Source organism: Rhodnius prolixus, unplaced genomic scaffold (assembly GCF_049639745.1).
Source record: "Rhodnius prolixus isolate KJV_2025 unplaced genomic scaffold, Rpr scaffold_3, whole genome shotgun sequence".
Taxonomy (NCBI): domain Eukaryota; kingdom Metazoa; phylum Arthropoda; class Insecta; order Hemiptera; family Reduviidae; genus Rhodnius; species Rhodnius prolixus.
Genome location: NW_027411603.1, coordinates 46779708 through 46800752, shown reverse-complemented (window position 1 = coordinate 46800752; position 21045 = coordinate 46779708). Strand labels below are relative to the sequence as shown.

Genomic DNA, 21045 nt, shown 5'->3' with positions numbered 1-21045 from the left:
CTGGCAATTTCATAAAAACTTTTATTTATATAACATTGTTTTGAAAGAGTGGTTTGAAGATAATTCAAGATCCCAGTAAAAGTTGCAACAGATTTCTAAAGTTGCTAAAACCCGCACCTTTCCGAATGCAAGCGCTAGAGAAACGCGCCATCCTCTCATATAACCTCTAAGAACTTAATTTAGTAGTTATGTTACTGTTGATCAACAAATGTACTTAAGTTATGTTACTTTAAAAAGTTTTAGTGAAACTGTTACAAAAACGGTTCTACTATTTATCACTTTAAAAAACAGCTCATATGAAATAATATAACTTCAAGGATAGACCTAATGGCTGAAAAAATAAAGTTTGTGCGTTTTGTTTAAATTAAATAATCAAGGAGAAGTACTTCAATTTTTCTGTTTTAAAAGGTATTCAGTTGTTTCCCTTACTTAAAAAAAAATACTTTTTTTTATTTGTTTTGTTTAGATGCTTCATTTCTTGTCTTATTTGCATATTGTGATAACCTATTTTATTTAACTACCTTGTGCAAAATATGAAAATACATACATATGCGTATACATACATAATTTTTTTGCTTTCTTTAAACTTATTAATTTGCAATAAAAAGTGTAATAAAAGACTATTAACTTTGACACTTTCTCCATAAAAACTTACGTTGGGGTAGTTATCTCCGAACGAAGAAGTAGATCTTCAGAGATCTTTGGATTTTCAACCTAACGAAAGAAAACCGTCTGGAGGCAGGTATTCTACTGATAAAGGCTCTCGGTATGACATTATTTAAAAAAAAAAACATACCTCTTACATTCATTCCCACACTTCATTGGGCCTGCATAATTAATTAACGCGTGCACCTCAGGTGCATTTTCTTTAAATTGTCATTTCACTGAACTACATAGTAGTACCACTTATGTAACACTTGTGAAAATATGAATTAATGTTGCATAAATTATGGGTTAGAAGAAAATCAACTGGAAATGTGTAACATGGTATGATCTTTTTTTTATGTTTCGTACAGTGATTTCTCGTGTAAAAACTTAGCGCTTGAAAGCTCACGCTTGAATTGTTAAACTTCTTTTGGTGAAAATAGTTAGAGGGGCCTTGGGACTGTTATTAAACTTATTTTATCTTTTGACTCTATAGAATGAACAATCTTGAGGATCATAGGAATGTTATATTAAGTTAAGAGAAAGTTTTGTGAGGTCTTCACACCAGACGTTTTAAACAACAAAATCTGTTTGTTTGGATTTTCATTTTAAGGGAATTTTTGAAATAAGATTAATTTTCAGAGTAGAAAGAATTAAAAAAAAATGCAGCGAAGTATAGGGAAAAGAATCCGTATGGATGAACCTCCTCCACCGGAATATGACACAACTAATCCTATGACTCCTATGACACCAGCTGATCATGACATCCAAGAACCTTATACTCCATACATGGGGTATAATCAAGAACCAAGTACACCTATACAAAATAATAGGTGAGCTTTTTATTGTTTCTGTCTCTCCAACTTTTCTTTTTGAATAGAAATATAAGAAATTATTGGTATTTCGAAAAATTTCGAATAAGGATTTGAAAATGAATTTATCATTTTATTCATCTCTTCCAGTGAACTTTACTCTTCAGAACAATATGAAGTACCGGTCCCCAGTGAAAGATACCAACCTGATTCGCATACCGATGTGGACGAAACATCGCAGCCTTCTTATGAATCCCAGCAACAACAGTTTGATGTTCAATCGCAGTACCAGCAAGCTAATGCTTATGAATCACCTATGACCCCGATGAACCTCAGAGGTGGCAGAGTTACTAGATCTAGATTAAGAAGTAAGTAATAGATGTAAGACTTACACAGTAAATTGTCGTAGGTTAACATTTTGGGCAAAATAGATCATAAAAGGCTGTAGCCTATACAGTATACCATTATATCATTATACTTCGATGTAAAAAAAAAAAAATCAAGTTTTTGAATATAATTGTATCTAATTTCAAAGTGTGAGAATGTGTAAATTATAGGGGTTGGTTCTTTCTACAAGAGGTGGCTTCATCATCTCTTAGCAATAAATACTCTCAGGTTGAAATTTATCGCCATTCTGAGTTAGGCATAAAGTTGGGTGATCAAAGCAAACTTCATTGCAAGCAGAAACGTTTTTAAATTTTAACTTTGAACCAATGTGAGTCATCTATAGGCAAGGAGGCTGAATCCCCATTTCACCGTTCTTGTAAATACAATCGATGTAAGAGATTATTTTTTTTTATTTAAAATTAATATTTATTGTTACCACTAGATGCAAATCAGCAACAGTCTGCGGCTGTTATGTCGCCAACTCCTTCCCAGCCTCCCCCGTCAAAAAAATTGGCTTTAGATCCTGCTCCAACTGACCGGCAGACTAGAACAAGAAGAGGGGCTCAGAAAAGGAATTATGCTGGGGGTGATGATGACAGCTGCCTTTATAACATCATTAGAAATGTTAGAACATCCCTTCAGGTATATGCTTTACTTAGTTTTTAAATAACTGCATTGTAAAACGTATTGTTTTATAGTAATAATGTGTGTTTTTTTTCTAGATGATTGTTGATGACTGGATAGAATCATATAAAGCTAATCGCGATACAGCACTTCTTGCTTTAATGCAGTTTTTCATTAATGCGTCTGGCTGTAAAGGAAAGATTACCCAACAGATGGCTGCCAACATGGAACATGCCGCAATTATTCGTAAAATGACGGAAGAGTTTGATGAAGTAAATTTCAATAGAGATACTCACTTAAGTACCCTCTATATTCGCTTTCAAATAATAAATTTATTTATTTTTTTAGGAAAGTGGAGAATATCCTCTGATTATGTCTGGACAACAATGGAAAAAGTTCCGTGGAAACTTTTGTGATTTTGTTGCTCAGTTGGTGAAACAGTGTCAATATTCAATTATTTATGACCAGTACCTGATGGACAATATTATATCCTTATTAACTGGCTTATCAGATTCCCAAGTAAGGGCGTTCAGACATACTGCCACACTTGCAGGTAATTTTAAATTATTTTTAGCTAGGAAGCCCTTGCCACCGCATTCCAAAGTGTGTGTTGTTGGGCATCCTGCAGTTAGACATCTCCTATAGTCTAACTCGTTTAATTAGACTAACAGCCTAGAAAGGGCTCCTGGACAAAGATGAAGGCATGAGGTTTTTTATCCGAAGAGCCATATAAGCTCTTTGACTGTCACAATAAATGAACTGCTATTTCCTCTTCTTGATAAAACGGCTAGCCTGCCTAGGCTAAGCGAAATATTAAACCTTGGATTAACCCGAATGTCATCCGTTCCTGCATCTTAGAGCCGCCGGTGTTCCGCTCAGAATCACTTAAAAATAGAGGCCCACTCTTCCAACCTTTATGTTTGAAAAAAGAACAGGAAAGTATTGCCGAAGCTGTAAATAGGAGCAATATCCGGTTTGTTGAGTTTCAAAACCGAGTCTTTTATGTAATTTACTTTATAAAGCAGATAGGAAGTTTTCCATTGAAGTTACCCTCTCTAAATAAGAATTATCATCAATTAATTGGTTTGATACCTAATTTAATCAATTGTTAAATTTGTAGCTATGAAGTTAATGACGGCTCTGGTTGACGTGGCTTTAGTTGTTTCAATTAATCTTGACAACACTCAAAGACAGTACGAATCTGAAAGGCAAAAATCTCGTGAAAAAAGAGCTTCAGATAGATTGGAAAATTTATTGACAAAAAGGCAAGAATTGGAAGAAAACATCGATGAAATAAAAAACATGCTCACCTATATGTTTAAATCAGTTTTTGTACACAGATATAGGTAAGAGATGCGATTAATTGTTTGATGATTTAGTTAGTATTCATTTTTATTTAGCTAATTAATTATACATGTATTACTTTTAGAGATACATTACCAGAAATCAGAGCAATTTGTATGGCTGAGATTGGTATTTGGATGAAGAAATTTCATCAGAATTTTCTCGATGATTCCTACTTGAAATATATTGGTTGGACATTACACGACAAAGTCGGAGAAGTTAGACTTAAATGTTTACAGGTAATTTCTAAAGAAAATTGTTTGGCTAAAATTATATGCAACAGCTTTCTGACCTTAGTTTTTATTTTAAAATGTTATTTATGTTTCCTTCTCTTTCAATTTTTAGGCACTTCAGCCTTTATACGCTTCTGAAGAATTGAAAAGCAAACTAGAATTGTTCACCAGTAAATTTAAGGATAGAATTGTTTCAATGACTTTAGACAAAGAATATGATGTGGCAGTTCAAGCGGTCAGACTTGTGATAAGCATCCTCAAGTTCGTATACTTGACTATTTTAAATTAAATGTATTCGGGAATTCCTTTAGAGTTCACTGTAAAATCGTCTAAAAGAATTTTAACTTAAAAAACAAAATAATAATAATAATTGTTTAAAGAACTAATGAGACTTTTCTTAAAGTAACTTAAGTAACACAACAACTCACCTCTTACATTTCTTCTTCAAACCACTCGTTGACAGAAAATTAAGCCTCTTAAGCCTGGACGGGAGGATCTCTTGAAGTCACTTGCTTGGATTAAAGTTGGAAGGTCTGGCGCAAAGGAGGAAGAATACTTCTCAAATTTACAGTGACACTTAATAAGCCACTACAATTGTCGTAACGATTCCCATATAAATCCCTTATGACAACTGGAGAACACAGACAAGTAACATTGATTGCAATCTTACTCCAATGCATTCGGATATCTAAAACGTACTGACTTTTTGAACATAAGTGACAGTGAGACTTCGCTTGGCAAATGTTTCGCAAATCTGTTCTCCAAGGAGACAAAATATTTACTAAAAATAACTTCAAGATTGAAGAATGTGAAGTGGCTTGTACAGGAAATCTTTGCCTTCATTCCAAATTCTGGCTTATATTCAATACCTCTTATTTTTAAAATTATATTTATTTATTATTTTTAGACACCATCGTGATATTCTCACTGACAAAGATTGTGAACATGTGTACGAACTTGTTTATTCTTCGCACAGAGCAGTAGCACAAGCTGCTGGTGAATTTCTGAATGAAAGATTGTTTGTACCTGAAGATGTACCATTACAGCGTACAAATAGAGGCAAGAAAAGGCTGCCCAATACGCCGCTGATTAGAGATTTGGCTCAGTTCTTCATAGAATCTGAAGTCGGTAGTTCAAAAACAGAGTTTTTGTGTGTTTTTTTTTAAATCCCAGCAATTCAATTAATCTTTTATTTTCTTTTTATAGTTGCATGAACATGGTGCATATTTGGTAGATTCATTAATTGAATCCAATGCTATGATGAAAGATTGGGAATGTATGACTGATCTTCTGCTGGAAGAACCAGGTCCGAATGAAGAACCTCTAGATGATCGTCAGGAAACTTCTCTAATAGAAATAATGGTTTGCTGTGTAAAGCAGGCTTCGACCGGTGAAGCTCCAGTTGGCAGAGGGCCTACCAGAAAGGTGAGCCAAAAAATGAAGCAGTAGTTTAATCCATAAGTTAAAATTAATAATTACAATATAATAAAATAAATATATATTTATTTCTAAAGATCGCTTCTGTGAAAGAAATCAAACAAGTTCAGGATGATAAGCAAAAACTGACGGAACATTTTATTACCGTTCTGCCTGCTCTGTTAGATAAGTACAGCGCAGATCCGGACAAACTTACTAATTTGCTCAATATTCCGCAGCATTTTGATTTGGAAATTTACACTACAACTAGACAAGAAGCTGTAAGCATAGACTCTACTTATAAACATTAATAATAAATATATTTCTTTCTTTCTTTTACTGCTGGTTAGTAAAAAAAAAAGTCTCTTGAGTCCGAAAGAGTCGTAGGAAGTTCCTACTTTAAGTTACGATTGTTTTTTGTGGGACATTTAGGTCCACAAGTTTTGTTTTCGCGCAGAGTAATGTGTGGAAGAAATTTCTCTGGGAATTAAGACGATAAGGTTCCCAATGAGAGCCTACAGCATGAAACCATAAAAATGCAATGTTTCAAGAAATTTATTTGATTGAAAAAAATGTAGATTATATTCCATGTCTTTACTTGATTAATTTTAGCAGGCTTTTCTAGAGATAATATTGCTTTCTTTTCATGAAATAAACTTTCAATCATTTAAGTTCTGATAATCGTACTGTTACTTTTCCTGACCAAACCTACAAAGGCTTTGAAAAGTGATGATCGTGTTTTCTCGTTGACAGTGGCCTTAAGGGTCACCTGAATGGCCGCTTGGTCTTGTTGGAATAATGCCGAACTGAACTTAAGCTGAATATTGCCAAAGCTAGGAAAATGGGTGGTTAACGAAGAAAAAATAAATTCTTTACCAGCGACCTAACAATGTAAGTGCCTCTCCGAATTGGGAATTTCATCTTATTCTTATAACTAGGATCCCTTACCTCAGCAGAGAATTCTAAAATTGAAAGTCTCGAAATTTGTTAGTTCGAACTTTGAATACCACAGTAAAAGAAAGTCACGAGGATGTTTAATATAATATTCATTATTATTAATTATCATTAAATATATTTATATTTGTTTGTAAATAGAATTTAGATCTATTACTCAAGAAGATTCAACACATTACTGAAAAACATCATGACACTGAAGTGTTAGAGACTTGTGCAAAAACCTTAGAATTACTTTGTACAGAAGGCTATGGTATTTATACTAGGTGCGATGTACAACGTAGTACGCTTATAGATTTAATTGTGAATAAATATAAAGAGGCTATGGATGAATGGTATTCACTTATTGAAGGCGTTAGTAATCTTTTATTCGTTGATTTTAATATTATATCTCTCTGGAAAATTTAAGAGTAACACTATTCATTTTTTGTATGTTCAGGAAGAAACGCCAGACGATGATGAAACGTATAATGTTGTAAATAGTTTAAAAAAAGTTGCAATATTTTATTCATGCCATAATTTGGGTAATTGGAGTATTTGGTCTTCGCTGTTTAAGGATGTTGAAGAAGCCAAAGACGGGGTTACAAGTCTACCTGAAGAGGTTCGTAAGAAGCGAAAAAGTTGCAATGAGTATTCTTTACTTATGTTGTTGAAGATATTTGATACAGAAGTTATTGGTTTACAGGCGGTAAAATATTGCATGTCAGCTTGTTATTTCGCGGTATTGTGGGATCTTCATCATATAGAAGAAATTATGGAAGGTGGAGGCCCCACTGAAGATATAATTGTTGAAGTCAAATCTAAGTTGTCATTACTGATGGATGTTATGAAGATGATGCTTATTCAGCAACATTCTCAGATTTATAAAGAAGAAGTACTTATTTTTATCAATGTTATCTTTTTCTCTTTATTATCAAGGCTTTTGGGTAATCCTCTATTTTTTATTTTTTAGGCTTACCTGATAGTTTGTGATTTACTAGTGGTATTTTGTGACCAGCTAGCAACAAATACAAAAATAAAATTATCAAATCTTGTTTATGAACCAGATCGTCAATTACAAAATATTCTTAATGAATTCATACAGAATAATGTTTTCAATTATGCAGAAGATGGTTAGTTTAAATAAAAAACATTTTTATTTGTAAGAAGGGAAAGAGAAAATATCCATAGCGTCGCCTTAGAATTCAGGGTTCGTACTGTATTCTCCCAGCATTTTGTAAAAAACGAGTTGCTAAAAAATAAAAAATGGGTTCACTTGGTCCGATTCAGATAATAGGAAATTAAGGATTTCATCCCATTACTAGCATTTATTCGCCAGTCAATTCTAAAATTGACTCCTAACTTGTCAGACCTTAAATTATCAAGAAAAGATGCTTGTTGGACAATGTAAGAGACTAGTTTTATTTAGATTTAAAAGCAGATTTTCATGCTTGTAAGTAATTTTTATGGTAATCGGTGTCATCTTCTATTCCTCTATGTTCATAAGTTCGTAAGTTGTATTCTGACATTTTTGTGATCAGATTTTTTTTTTCTAATGGGTGGAATAAGTTTTTAAATGCTAAAATCATCCGTGGTAATTTATTCATGAGCTGAATACTACTAAAATTTAATTAAATGTGGATTTCAGAAGAATTAGATGAACATTCCAAAATTGCTGAACTTCACAAACGGCGTAATTTTTTGGCTTCCTTCTGTAAACTTATTGTTTATAGTATTCTTCCCACATCATGTGCTGCAGATGTTTTTAAACATTATGTTAAGGTAAGTTGTACTTTATAACTAAGATACATTCAAACACTATTCAGGACATATTTTAACAGTATTCTGATTTCAAACAGTCTTACAACGAGTATGGTGATATAATAAAGACTACAGTTGGCAAAGCCAGGGAGATAAACAAAACTAATTGTGCTCGAACCATGGTAGCTGCACTCACCTCACTTTTTAAAGACATTCAAGAAAGTATGGGCAGTGTCAGGATATCTAGGTCTGTGGAAGAATTCACTACATTGAAGGTATGTGAAAATTAAGCCAAATATTCCTAATTTTTTCAGGAAATTAACGAAATGAAAAAAATCCATTTTTTTATTTCAAGGAACTTGCCAAAAGATTTGCACTGTCATTTGGACTGGATGCTGTTAGAAATCGAGAAGCAGTAACAGTTTTACATCGTGAAGGAATTTTGTTTGCAGTGAGTTCTGGTGAAAATCTAGATGATCCCACAGGCCCACCTCCTAATCTTCCATTTTTAGAGATACTCACAGAATTTACTAACAAGTTATTAAAACAAGATAAACGGATAGTGTAAGTTGTTAAAACAATTCTGTTGTTTTTGTAGGATAAAGTAATATAATGATTTAAAGTTGAAATAAGTTTACGTTAATGTGAAATTTAAATCTAAATTGAATAAATGTTAATTTTACAGGTTAAATTACTTAGATCGACGAATTACAATGGGCATGCCTTCCAGTCGCGGGGAAGATTGGCAACCACTTCTGTTGTACAGGAATAGTTTAGTTCATGGAGAAACTGACCAACCACCTGTAACCTCTAAAAGAGCTTACACAAGAAAGAAAAAAGAAATTAGTGAGTACTTTGCGCTTTTTCATTATTAAAGCGTGTATTATTTAAGTTTTTCTACGCCACAGTTTTATGTCACCCAGTAAATCCTATCCGAGCTAATTCAATTATCTTGTTTTAAGTTGAGGCATGTAAAAATATGTCCTGTTTTTTCTTAAGCTATTAAATCCCTGCAACTGGTATATTTTTTCTGCTCTCAGTAATTCCGTTGGTAGAATCTTGAAACCATTTATCCTACGCGTATTTTCATTCAGCTTGTGAGTAGTGGTCTTTTTCCGAACTACCTAATTGAAAAGTTTTTCCGGATAACTGAAGACTCTTTGCTGATAGAGTTGAGATCAGATTTTGTACATGTACAGCAATGTTGCATTGTCACGCAGACTGACAGAGCGATGCCTATCTGGTCTTAAAGCCCTAGGGGCGGTCTTAATTCTTGTAAGTTTACCAGAGCGTTGTCTTTCACCCTTCTTCTGTGCTATTCTGGAAGAAACTTTTGTTCCCATAAAAGGGTTAGCCACTTAAAGACATCTCGTCAACGTTAAGTACATGAATTTTTTGTTTTGTTTGAAAAAATTGCAGCCTCTCATATCTATACATCAGTGTAAAAATATATAAAAAATCAATTGATATTTGAAGCATTTATCGATACGAATCCAGTTGGCTACATTATGCATCTGACTCAGTAAATCATCGAAGGTGAAAAGACGTCTATTTAAAAAATAAAATGAGTTAAAGGTGACTCGAATAGTTACTAAAAGAAGTTAAAGAAAATAAGAAGTTAAAGTTAAAGAAAAAGTAAAATATGTATGGTGGACGACAGAGAATTTATCTGTTTGACTAGAACTTTCTAATTGCTAAATAGGTTATATTGAAAAGGGTGACAGAGGGCGCAATTTCAGCTCTTCATATTAAAACGTTTTGTTTAAGAATCACTTGTTCCAGAAACACTCCACTTCTATCTATATTTCTTACACTACATTAAAATTTACTTAAGAGAAAGTTGTTCACATCTTCACATTAGGTTTCTTCTTCTTTTTTTTGCAGTTGATGACGATATGGGTGACGATGTTGATGAAGGTACTTCAGATACCGAATTCATGCCTGGGTAAGTCTAGAAATTTGTTTCAAATATCTTTTCGTACATATTTACGTATATTGAGTTAAATTTCAATTTCATTTTTCAATTTTTAATGCCTCAGCTGCGTATAGCATAAATTTGCTTTAATAAATTTAAGCTGAGCCAAAAAATTGGAAAAAAGTCTATATAAAGTATATGTAAATATATTTGTATTGTGAACTTCCCTCAACGAATTGGTTGGTATTCTGCTACTCCGTCTGAAATGAATATTATTTTAAAATAGATTATTATTTGAACTAAATGATTACTGTTTTCATTGAACAGTTTATAACTATGATTTACATAAATTAATAACAGATTTCGTTATTAACCCACATTATTAACTCATATTCCTTCAGGTTCTTTTGTTTTTCACTTTCATACTATTTAATGTTCTAAACATGTGAAGTACCAAAGCAGTGAGCTTGATTTCACGTACATATTCCAAAATAAAATTGGATTATCTTATGAATAAGGCGATGATTATTAAGTGCTCCTTAGTAAATAAGCCCGCAGTATTTTTGGACATGATACTTTTTTGCAGCATGTTTTTTGTCAGTCGATCTCTATATTTTTACTAATATTGATCTATATAGTTTATATTAGTGCTTTATGTAAGTGTATGTTTTAATGTTTTATGAGTTGATGATCTTTTCTGTCACTTTTTTTTTATCTGCTTCTTTCTAATAATGCTTAGTTTTCGCATAATTAATCCTATTGTATTTTTGTTTAATGCTTCACGTTCGCACGTAGTCATCTTCATTTTCCCCATTCAACATTTTTTTGTGATGTGAAAAAAAAAGAAACAGAATTAGCATTTTTGGTTTTGTAACAAGTAATGCTCCTTTTAATTTTTTTTAAGATGGTGGTTTTCTTGTTACTTTAAACGTCCTCTACGACGATTCATGCTCTTGTACTCTAATACAGAGAAATTTTGCAAATGTGAATTCGTTTCTCGAATTTCCCAATATAAGGGTGGCATTTGAAGAAGCTATTCAATACATGTATTTTGTGAATTCGATTTTTGGAGGGAGAAAGCACAAAGTTCCTAGAATCGAACTAAACTTCAGCTTCAGCGTTCTCTTTATGAATCCATAGTCCCACCTTTCCTCAGAGTCCAGCCTATCTTGTTTTCGTGTTCACATGTGATTTATCAGTCGTGCAGCACTACAAATCCTATCTCTTTTTTTTTTAGGTCAACTTATCGATATTGTGGTCGTTTTTATACAAACTACGGTTTGAGAATACCTAAGATAATCATCTTTCCAATTAACTTATTGTAATCTTATTTCGGTTCTCCGAAAGTTATTCTACAGCCTACAGTTATTCTGTTCGCGCATTGATGATTTTGCCTGGCCATTCTAGGAATAGGAACCATTCTAGAAATAAAATCATCTCTTAATTCTTCTCAGCAGATTGAGATTGATGTCGTAACTATTAAATCTGATGGTCGTACAATCACCTTGTCTTTCTCGAGTTTCCCTTTTGCCTCTTTTAAGATGTTGCAATGTACTGACGTCTCGATTAGGATTAAACAACCTTTTTTGGCTAATTCTTTAGATATTACGTAATCTTAAAAGTCGGTTTTGAATTTAAAATAGCATATGAATTTTCTACATTCGGTTAAAATTTTTTTAGTTTTAAATTATATAAGAAAAAAAATATCGCTTTCTTTTAAGCAATAGCACTTAAAATAAAAAAAATAGTCAAATACAGAATGCCTGTTATTTTTATTTATTTATTTAATTGCATGTTTACGTATATATTGATTTATAACAAGCATCTTTCTCATTTTATTATTTTTAATTTTAACACAAAAAGCCTCCCTAATTTATGTATTATTTTTTTTTATTTATTTCAGTTTCTATGCATGAAAAGTGGAGAGCGAAGAGATATAACCCTTCATTTTTATTTTAGTATTTATAATTTTTCTTTTGCTAATAACTTTTTTAAACGTAAAAAAACAAAAACAAAAATACGGATATTTTAATATTTATTTTTATTATTTAAGTATTAATTTGTTATTTTTGAAAGATCTTATTTTTTTTACTTATTGATAAGCAACATTTCTTTTGCTGATCCTTTGTATTGTTTTTAATATTTTAATTTTCGAAAACCATAGCAGAATTCATTTTTTACTTCAATTCCATTTTAATTATTAATTATCGAGATTGAGTTTCCGTTTACAAAATTCCTTATTCTGAAGTGTAGTTTGATTTACGTTTCTATTTAGTTTTCGTAGACAATTCGGAATAATTTAAGCCTCTACTAGCTTTCAAAATTAAATAAAATAAAAATTACAACACCGTTAAAATATTACGCCCATCTTAAAGCCAATAGTTCGAATGTTTAAGATACCTTTATCTATTTTTTTGTGATAGATAAACAAACTATTTCTTTAGGAAATGTGAATATTTCCTTAAATAATTGTCTTTTAATAAAATAACAAATATAGCTAAATTGCACCAATCAATTGTTTAATCCTTCAATTATTTACCATGAGACTGTACCCATAAGAACGCATCACGCACTAGAACTCCACCTCAACGTAATCGAACTAGGACAAAACATAAGCATCAATCACAATCGACTCGGCTATTAGACATATCTTTAGGTGATCATTTATTTTTCAGTTAGACACAATTGTTTCTTTGAGAAAAGTCTTTAGGCATACCAACCGAGTTACCCGATAAAATACACAATCGAATTGTCTTGTACAAAATCCCCTTAGAACAAAGATCTTCATGCCCTTAAGAGCAAAGATCTTCAGTGTTACTTTTTTTATAGTTTTCCAAAATTTTAATTTATTACCCGTTAGTAACATGCTTTTTTTTTTATTCTGACAAATTTATGATTTTCTACCTATTAATATCAGATTAATATTATAGCCCTATATTAAAAAAAAAAAGTGGGAATTTTATCTTTTACAGAAAAAGAGAAAAAAATTGTCAAAGTTGGGTGTTTTTGAACGTTACGCTTTTTCGTGCAGTTTTTGACGATCAACCCTTATACAACTGGCCTACCGGACAGTTTTAATATATTAATTCATCAGACTGATACAAAGAATATGACTTTCATTGTTATTATTTTCCAACTTTCTGTAGTATGCTATACGATATTGCCATAACGGTGATATTTACTTTGAATGAAAGTCAAATTCTCTATAACCAGTTGATGAACCTATTTTTCTAAAAATCGATTAAATTCCTTGTCATGGTGGTTGCATTTATCCGTATTCATAAACTTCCTAATTTCACGATTAGCATCTTGTTAGCGCGCATTCAACGCTCATTATAGTACGGTCCAGAGACTTCTCAGCATAAATAAATGTTCCATGAATAGAGAAACTTGTTTGTTTTAATTATTTCCCCCTGCAGCTTAGCTATTTTTTAGAGAAACAAAACCTTGGTATTGAAAGCACCAATTATTTTGAAGGATCTAGGAGCAAAGGTGTAGAGGGAGAGGATTTTGGAAGTATCCTCCATTTCAGTTTTTTTTTTCAAAATGAAGTTTTCAGATAATGTATTTAATTCGTTTGATTTGTAATGTATTTAATTGAGTAGTTACACCTCCAGATACTTTTCTCTTATAAAGTCATACTTTAATGTAGATAGAAAGGTTTATACATGCAAATCATTTTTCGCTCCGCTTCTTCAGACAGAAGTAAACCTTGATGAGAGCATCGATATGCTGAACTTTGTCTAATATTTTTTTTCACGATTAAAGTGCGCTGCGACCAACATACGATACTTCTATATGGGTTTCCCTATCTGGTGCCAGATGAGATCCCCTCATACCTCTTTCTGAGAAACAACAGAATCTCGGAGGGCAAGAGTTTTCCTCTAACTCCGGGTAACACCAGGCCGTGCTTCCATATCTTCATTGAATGATTGGAACTGGGTCCGTAGAAGGTATTGGTGCGCCCACTGTCTCCTCACAGAATCTGCATATTATTTCACATTCCAGGCCCAGATTTTTTTCAGATACCCTCTGAAGAAATCAGTAAGCTCTGAATGTTGTTGTTTTTATGTTACGCATTAGATCTTTTCCCGTTCAAATCTTTGCCAGTTAATCCTGGAAGAGAAATAATCTAAAGTTAAGCTCTGGTGACTTCTTGCACCTTTCTGAGCTCTCCTTGGAGCAGCATGTCGCTTGTTCTACAAAAGGTTTCTGGCGCCTTATAGTGTTACGGCGAAGGCATAAGCCACATAGTCCACTTATTTTTGCAAAAGCCAAATAAATCACTGGAAATAAGTGCACCATCAGAAAAAAGAAGTTCAGCTGTAATAAAAGTAGCAGGCTAACCTCAGAATCTCAGTATTTTCCTATCATTAAATTCCAACCGAATTTAAATTAATTCTAATCTAATTCTAAACTTTGAAAAGGAGTTTGCTTCCAATTTCCAGTCTTATTTTTTTGTGTACTGGTGCTTTTAACACTAACGAATTTTCTATCATTTGTCTTAAAAATTAAAGTAGCGAAATGGTTATTTCATTAATTTTTTTTTTTTTTTTTTTTTTTGACATAACCAAATAGTATTGCTTAATACAATAAGCCGTCTTATGTACTTTCTTAAATACATTTTGTGACCTTTTTTTAAGTTTAGAAATACAAATTTGATTTTTATTTATAATTAAATAGATCAATAATTTTTAATAAATTATGTAAATATGTCAATAATAATATTCAGTATAAAGTTTTGTAAGAATTTATTATTCAATTGATGAATAAATATTTTTTATAATTCAATAATTAGTGTATCTTTTTTTTACACACAACATTCCAGTGTGAGTATTCACACGCTTACTATAATTTACGTAATTAAGATTTCTTGACTCTTAGAATTTGTACTAAAAAGGTAGTTGTTGACTTTAATATAATATAAATAAAAGTTTTATGGGGTCACAGTTCCACTAAAACCCTTTTAAAATCAACCAACCAATATTCAATATTATCATTAAACCAATGATATCGATAGCTCTGAATACGTTGTCAATTTTCGAATGAAACCATGAGTTGAAAATTATAAAAAACTCAAAAAGCCTTTGGAGTGCACAGTTTAGTTGAGAATAATCTTCCCACAAATAATTGTAATTAGACAGTTCATACTCATAAATAATTATTCACATTAATAAAATATCGGTGAGGCCAGGTATTACATGCAAAAAGCACTTTACAAACCCTTCTGATCTTCTGCCATTTAAAGAACTTCTCTTAGAAAATGTATAAAATTGAAATTTATGTTTGAATTTTATATCGAATTTACTTTATAGTCAGGTCCGTGCGGAACTTTATTCGATTATTAAATTTGAACACTATAACTTCCGTTTGAAAATTATGCTGAATACATTCTTCTAAAGACAGAAGACAGCTAGACCCAAAAGAGCAATTATTTATTTAAAATTCTATTTCTGCATTAAACCAGAAATTACAGAAATCCTTTTAGATAGTTTAGAGAAAGTAAAACTGGTCAGATTAAAATCAATTAATTGAAATAATTAGCGTATCTGCCACTTATTAAAAGACTAGTAGAAAATTTACGCATCTTTTCCCAATTTTGTTTTTGAATTAGAAGCATGTCAATTTCTTCAGATCCGCTCAATTAATACAGTTATATTGTAGTTTTTGAGCGCTTTAATGTATTCGTTTTAATGTGTACAATAGTGCTATTTATCCCTGCAAAATGCAATTTACAGGTTTGTAATCCTGCTTTTTTTTTGTATGTTTTAATTTAATGTGCTAATTTTAATGCAATAGATGTACGTGCACAAGCCATTTTATTATTATTATTAAATTTACTTACAAGTATTTTTGGTGGCAGTGAAAAGCTTTGTATTTTGTGTTACGATTTACTATTATTATTTCGTTTGTTTATTTATCTTAAATAGACTTTCACCTTTGGAATATAAATTTCAATACCTACAAATGGGCTGGTGTAACCAACCTACTATCAAATAGAAGAAATAAAAATCAAGGTTCTTAGTTTTTCATTTTCGTGATCTTTCTTATATAAGTATAGATGATAGTACGCCTTTTTAAAAAACAACCCATTAAAAAAAGAAATCAGAAAATTGATCATCATTCCTTTAGAGCATTCTTCTTTCTCTTTATACTTGCAGTTTTTTTAGCAATTGTTAATGTCAATGCCTATGAGGAATTTGTACTCCAATGGTATCAAAAAACGTTGACTTTTAAGCGCTGATTTTCATTTTGGAAAATTGCAAGGGACAGTTATGATTATAGAAGCTAGGGGCATATAGAATTAGAAAACGATTATTAAACTCTGGTTTGTTTACATGATTATTTTTTTTAATTTGTTCGCGCAACCATTCCTAATAGCAATAGTATTGATAGTTAACTGTATGAGATTAGAGCAAACGTGATAGTTAATTTTCTAAACAAGTATCATTATGTTATCGAGAGGCATTCCTTAATTTTGTCGTTTAATTGACGACCACTTTTAAAGCTAGTAATCCATTAGTACAGTCAGTAAGACCTGGATTCAAAAAATTAATGGGTATTTTTAGAAATAGGGTTATTTTCCGTGCAGGGTATTGAATGTTTATAATTAGGAAATCAGTGGTGGAAGCAGGGCGAGATCAACAGGAAATAAAATTGATCATTTTAAAACCCCTCTTTCAATGAACTCATGTCTCAGATTGTGAGATACAAAAAGCACTCAGTAAGTAGGAGAAATATCTACTGGAACCAATCTTTTCATTTATTTCATTCCTGGGTGAATAAAATAAAAGAAATGCTTCACCGATTCTTTTTGAATTAGGTAAAAGTTATCTGGAACAATCTGCCTCCAGATTGTGGACTCAGTCATTTAAGACAAAAATGTAGTTCCTTACCTTTATTTTGTTTGTAATAAAGATAATAAGAAGAATCCAATTAAATTCTTTAATAAATTAGATTATATGTCAATAAAACATGATCATTGTTTAGAGGGTTATGTAAGCACATTTGAATTGTTAATATAAAAGAACAATTTTGAAAGATATTAAAGTCGAATTACTTATTCAATAATTAATTATTTTATGGAAATGGGGACCCAAACTAAAAAATTACTTCGTAATAACCGAAGGCGCAGAAAGGAAGTTAATTTCAGATGTAGTTTCACTCTCGTTTTCAAGGCATTAAAGTTGATCTGACACTTTTAGCCATATTGCCTAAAAAAAGGAGAAAATTTTTCCCCCTTTGCTTTCAATTCTTAACATTAATGGATCTTTCATCAAATTTTAAAAATTTTTGAAATCATTGTGACATTGGCTTTCTTTTAATGCCCTTTCGTAATATCTTCGTTAAATCTACCTTTATTATTGTACTCAAAAATACTATATGTACAATAATATTTCTTTAAACATTTGGAAAGTACCGAACCAATTATTTGATGTACTATAAAAAATGTTATTGACAAAATTTTAAACAAATACAAAAATGTTAACTGTGTTAATGAAATATTTTCTCTTTTCTTTTTTCTCTCTCTTTCTCTTCATCATTTCAGACAATCTAATCTGGATGATAGTTCTAGGAGAAAAAGGAGGCACAGAATGAGGTATGTATGCTTAATATTTCAATCAGATAGTTGAATATGCTTTAAATTTTCATTTTTATCTTGTAATAATTTATATTATTGAATTGATAAAATTATGCATAAATCATTTTTAAATGAATATCACACTAACTTTTTTTTTCATCTTTTTTCTTCACAGAGGAAGTGGTGCTTTACAAAATGGACAACAGCGAGCCTATAAAGGAGATTCTTCACCAACCTATCCTCATGAATCACCCATCAATTATTCTGTAGAAAGTTTAGCTACTTCATCACGACCACAACGTTCGTGTGCTAGATTTAGTTTTTGTTATATTGAAAATTTTTCAGATGATGATAATACACAGGGATAAGTTATTATATTTTTAGTTTTTTCTTTACTTACTAGTCTTGATATTTTTTCAATTTTTATAAATCATGGCATTATTTGGGCATTTTGGAAACTCATGCCATCCTATTTTTTTTTTTTAACTGTATTTAATTAAGATAGTTATGATTGTTGTGGAAAATTATATTTGTGAAAAAAAAAGAAAAGTAAAAACAGCAACAGAAATTAATATAAAATTCATTTGAAATAATTAGGATCTGCGCAAACTATCCAAATTTAAATTTTTACTTTTTGTAACATTTTCTTAGCCTAATTCTCTTTTTCGCGTGTAGTACTTCAAAGAATATGTTGAAAGAATAAGTTGTACTGTTGACTATTTCCACAAGCTTCACCGAATAACAATAAAAATAAATAAATAAATAATAAAAATTTGATTGAACAGTGCGCCACGTTCTTTCACTCAAGAAACAAAAATAGGATAAGGATTTGTAAAAATTCAGTAAGCAAGTTGATCTTCTTGTATTTCTAATTTTTTTGACCGATGCATAATTTAGTCAGAAAACAGCGTGTGCATTTTATTTAAAATTAGTTTCTAAATCGACAGTCTTAGATTTGTGAAGAATAAGTTTCAATTCTTACCATAGCAATGAAAAAAAAACTTCCAAGCCTAAACCTGAGAACATGTAGGTGGGAGGGTCAAAATAAGTTAGGAAGTATAACTAATTTTCTGATTACTTAACAAAAATAACTTTCAATTTAATACACAAATTTTAATAATTATTCAATTCTATTTTAAGACGGAAATAGAAAAGTTGTCGAGCTTATATCCTAAATTACCAATTACCTTGACAAAAATTTAAATAATTATGGGCATTGCAAATATTTTGTAGATATAACTTATAGAAATGTGTAAATTAATTTACTTTTCAAATTTATACCTTTTATTAACTATATTAAATTATAATGTTGTTGTAATTGATAGAATTATGTCTTTTGTTGTGGTTGTAAATTTAAAGTGCCATTTATTTATATTTATATAAATTTTATATTATTTGTGTAGTTTTTGTGTTCGAATATATATTTTAAAAATAAGGAATACACCAGCTAAATTATTGTTACCTTCTATTCTTTTCATTGAAAAATAAAAATTTATCATGTGGGGACCATATATAAATTAACGAAAAATAAATGTAATCGATTTAGTTCCTTTGAGGACTTAATTTTTAAAAAAACTAACCAGTATTTTGTTGACTGCTGTAATACACAACTATTCAATCCTGAGATTCTGTAGGTCTCAGCTAGAGGAAAGATCTTGTAGTTTTGTTCCTGAATAACTTAATTCTCTTATTGATGTGCACAATCACTGCGAATATATTTTCGACTTTGTTATATTTTAAACTCAAACTGGCCGTTATAACTTTCGCCAAATGTAGTATTGCTTACTGATACTGACGTTGGTTAGTGTCTTATCTGTTATCGTAACCAAACCAAAACCTCCCCAAACATCAGGTGCTCAATGCTCACTAGAAACTGAATGTGTTAGGTGCACTTTTTTTTTTTTAGATGAACTTCGTGCAATAATACAAGAATTACTTTACATTACCTAATGTAGAAATTTAAACATTTATTAGCAAATATGAATCATTGGTTATAATTTTCAAGAGAAATTGAGTAAAAAGTATTTGTTTATAAAATTAATTTGTTTTTGTCAAAAAATATATTTGCTTTCCAAAAAAAACATAGTTTTTTATTTTCTTGCATTACTTATTAAGTAATTACTTTTACGTAGCTTTGATTTAAGTACCTTAAGTTTGTGTTTCTTATATTTAATATTTATTTATCTTCAATCTTTATATAATATGAATTTATATATCTTCTTTCTCATCTACTTATGTTTATTAAAAACAATTATTATTACTTTAAATAATGTTTACTGCTTCTTTCTCTGGAACTACATGGTATCTTTGTCACTATAATACAAGGTAATTGACATAATTTTATTATAAAAACATATATGTATATTAGCTGGTTTCTCTAAAAAATTTGTAACTTAAAAATCCATATTATGGCTTAATGAAAGAAAAAAGAAACCTGCAAGAACATAATCGACATTCAGAGATAGTTTTTTGTAATTCTTTTTACAATTTTACAGTTTACAATCCAATTTCTTATTATCTTATTTAATAAATAAGTTCTCTTTTATAAACACGTATGTTTATGTGTCAAATGTTTGTTTTTTTTGTAAAGAATAATTTTAGTTGAACAAATACAAAGAAGTTATTGATAAAGACTTGTGTATTTGTCGTTATACCCTTTAGAACATTATATACTGCCAACAAAAAGTATGGCCGAACGTTTTGTTTAATTTCGTTTATTACCTGTTAACACTATGAGATTCAATTAAGATTCATTATTTTGCGTGTAGAAAATTTGGCTAAATTTCTTTCAAACATTTCACTTGCAAACTCAAAAGGTTTTCCGCAATTTTTTATTGACCTCTGATGATAAATGAAAATTCAAAACCTATTAAAAAAAGAAAAGAAAATCATGCGTGCTATGACGAATAATAAAATCAGTGATTCAATTAATTCGTTAATGATCGAGCACCACAGGAGCCTGAATGTCTATTTATAAAGTTGTGATAATAGCCTAGCGGCACGGTCGAAAAAGTTAAGAGCAACGACACGATACTACACTACAGTAAACCATTGCCTTGGACAGCCTTCGTTTTAGAACCCTGATTAATCTCTAAACCACTATAGTAGTAGTAAAGAAACCAAACCTCTCACCTAAATTCATTTGTCGTAGGCGACGTCTTCACGTTATGTCTCTAATTGGTAAAAAGTGTTTTTCGAAAGGTGATTTTCACGCTACAATTCTTCCCCTTTCAAAGTAGGTTTTAAACTGCTCGTAACGCTATCTTCTGGCAATTTTAGTATAGTAGGAGTTCATTATTCTTCTATTTTCTCATAAGATTTTGGACGAAGAATTTTATTGAAGAAATCTTAGTAAAAAAAAAAAAAAAAAAACTTGTCAGGATGGCCATTGTG

At 30.9% G+C, this 21045-nt stretch overlaps 2 protein-coding genes across 5 annotated transcripts in view; one reads left to right on the top strand and one right to left on the bottom strand.

Moving 5' to 3' along the window:
* LOC141453198 (tRNA (32-2'-O)-methyltransferase regulator THADA) overlaps positions 1-19584 on the bottom strand; it is a 38930-nt gene extending 19346 nt beyond the window's left edge. Inside the window, exon 1 of the mRNA XM_074126097.1 lies at positions 19233-19584. The gene's annotated coding sequence lies outside the window, so the exon portion shown is untranslated. The remainder of the gene's footprint in view (positions 1-19232) is intronic.
* Positions 186-19234, top strand: SA1 (stromal antigen). 4 transcript variants are annotated; one of them, XM_074126101.1, is made up of 23 exons: positions 186-408; positions 1288-1478; positions 1608-1825; positions 2287-2486; positions 2567-2740; positions 2817-3021; positions 3589-3814; positions 3898-4051; positions 4158-4306; positions 4953-5169; positions 5252-5470; positions 5560-5742; positions 6557-6769; positions 6855-7016; positions 7101-7289; positions 7368-7527; positions 8043-8176; positions 8254-8430; positions 8511-8719; positions 8841-9001; positions 10040-10100; positions 17641-17670; positions 17828-19234. In XM_074126101.1, exons 2-23 carry the CDS (start codon positions 1309-1311, stop codon positions 18018-18020), a joined length of 3804 nt encoding a protein of 1267 aa, XP_073982202.1. In that variant the 5' UTR covers positions 186-408; positions 1288-1308; the 3' UTR covers positions 18021-19234. The 4 variants fall into 4 exon arrangements, with proteins under 4 accessions (XP_073982202.1, XP_073982200.1, XP_073982203.1 ...); XM_074126099.1 differs by having other exon boundaries at positions 17620-17670; XM_074126100.1 differs by having other exon boundaries at positions 189-408; positions 1293-1478; positions 17620-17670.
* Positions 19585-21045: the final 1461 nt, after the last annotated feature.